General features: G+C 57.4%; 1 protein-coding gene across 1 annotated transcript in view; it reads left to right on the top strand.

Annotated features, from left to right (window-relative positions):
• The window catches only part of LOC113203123 (E3 ubiquitin-protein ligase goliath), a gene marked incomplete at its 5' end in the record, with an annotated part of 7,450 nt that overhangs the window by 3,314 nt on the left and 2,710 nt on the right, over positions 1-1,426 (top strand). The window contains one exon of the mRNA XM_052272902.1: positions 1,134-1,266. Within this exon, the coding sequence (XP_052128862.1) occupies positions 1,134-1,266 (133 nt within the window). The remainder of the gene's footprint in view (positions 1-1,133; positions 1,267-1,426) is intronic.

Here is a 1,426-nt window from a genome sequence, read left to right as displayed (position 1 = left end):
AGTTAATCCATAAATATTTGTGGATTAAAAATCGCTTCCAGCATGGCTGCTCCGGCTCGGCACTGGAGCGTGCAGGTTAGGTCACAATATTATCCATTTTCATCCGGTATTACATTAGTAATGAGGCTGGCAGAGTGTTAAAAAGTACTCCTGAGTATTAATATAGACTTTCTTTGATAATTATTCTTAGTCAATATTTGTCTTTCATTCTAAGATCTTAATTGTAAAATAGTCATAGTTTAAATGCGCGCCTAAACAGTTGACGACTACACGGTATGAAAAATATTGCGGTCACCTCAACTCCCCAGTTGAACCAGTCACGTGACCCGTGCGACTCTTTCACTCTGAGGCTCTTTAGGTACAGCGCCATCCGGCTCTGTAGTATGTAGCGATGCGGCGAGCGGTGAATCTATTGCTGGTCCCAGCAGTCACTCCATCGCTCTGTCCCCCCCCTCACCTGGCTGGGCCAGCGTTGGACAGGACAGCTGGGCGGCTCCAGACTTCGGCGGCTCGGCGTGGACTGTAGTATAGCTACGTACGTGGACTGCACATAAAAACTTTGAGGAGGGAGGGAGGGAGGGAGCACTTTTGTGGACTGATCGAGGGGACTGTCTGTTTAACGAAGGTTTTCGTAATTGTTCCTCGCATACGTCATGATCATTGATTCCGCATAATGGTGTCGGTGGGAGTCGCCGCTCCGCCGTGCCTGGCGGAGTGGTTTTGAGGCCAAGATTTAGGCCGCAGGCTCCAATGTCAGCTCAGTTCCCGCGCCCCGGCCGGGCCGGGCTGTCCGACCCAGCGAACAACAGATCGGACCGGTCCAATACAAGTCCGTTGACCCCACGGGGGCCCCGTGCTCTGCTCGAGGCAGTCTCTGACCCGGCTATAGCCCTGGAGCCTCCCGGGCCCCCGTCACGTAGGACCCGGTGCTGCTGCAACCGCTCCCTGACGCGCCCGCACCCTGCGAATGAGGTTTATAGGCTGGCTGGCCAGGGCTAGGCCACCCATAGACCCACCGCGGCTGCCGCGGCTCAGGTCGTTACTCACCTTTTCCTGCTGCGCAGGAGCGCAGTGCAGCGCAGCCAGCGCCTCGCCTCGCCGGTGTGACTGACCGCCTCTCCCTGTGCCCGCAGATAACATCACGGCCGTGCTCACCTACCACTGGAAGGGCGTGATGCTGGCCAAGCTGGCGGACGGGCCGTCCAAGGTGTACGTGGAGATCACGGTGGCGAACCGCTGCACGCGCTCGCTCAACTCCATCAACAGGTAAGCCGAGTATAAGTACGTACATGGCGCGGCGGCGCTGCACTCTGCACATGCGAGGAGCCGCGGGCCGCCGAGGAAAGGGGAGGGGAAGGCCACGGCAGGACGTCCTCAAGTAGTCAGGATCAGGGACGGTGGACGATAACAGTTGGGGGCGGGGCGG

The sequence above is a fragment of the Frankliniella occidentalis genome, unplaced genomic scaffold, assembly GCF_000697945.3.
Source record: "Frankliniella occidentalis isolate FOCC.00 unplaced genomic scaffold, Focc_3.1 Scaffold229, whole genome shotgun sequence".
Classification (NCBI taxonomy): domain Eukaryota; kingdom Metazoa; phylum Arthropoda; class Insecta; order Thysanoptera; family Thripidae; genus Frankliniella; species Frankliniella occidentalis.
This window is presented reverse-complemented; position numbering and strand designations above follow the sequence as displayed.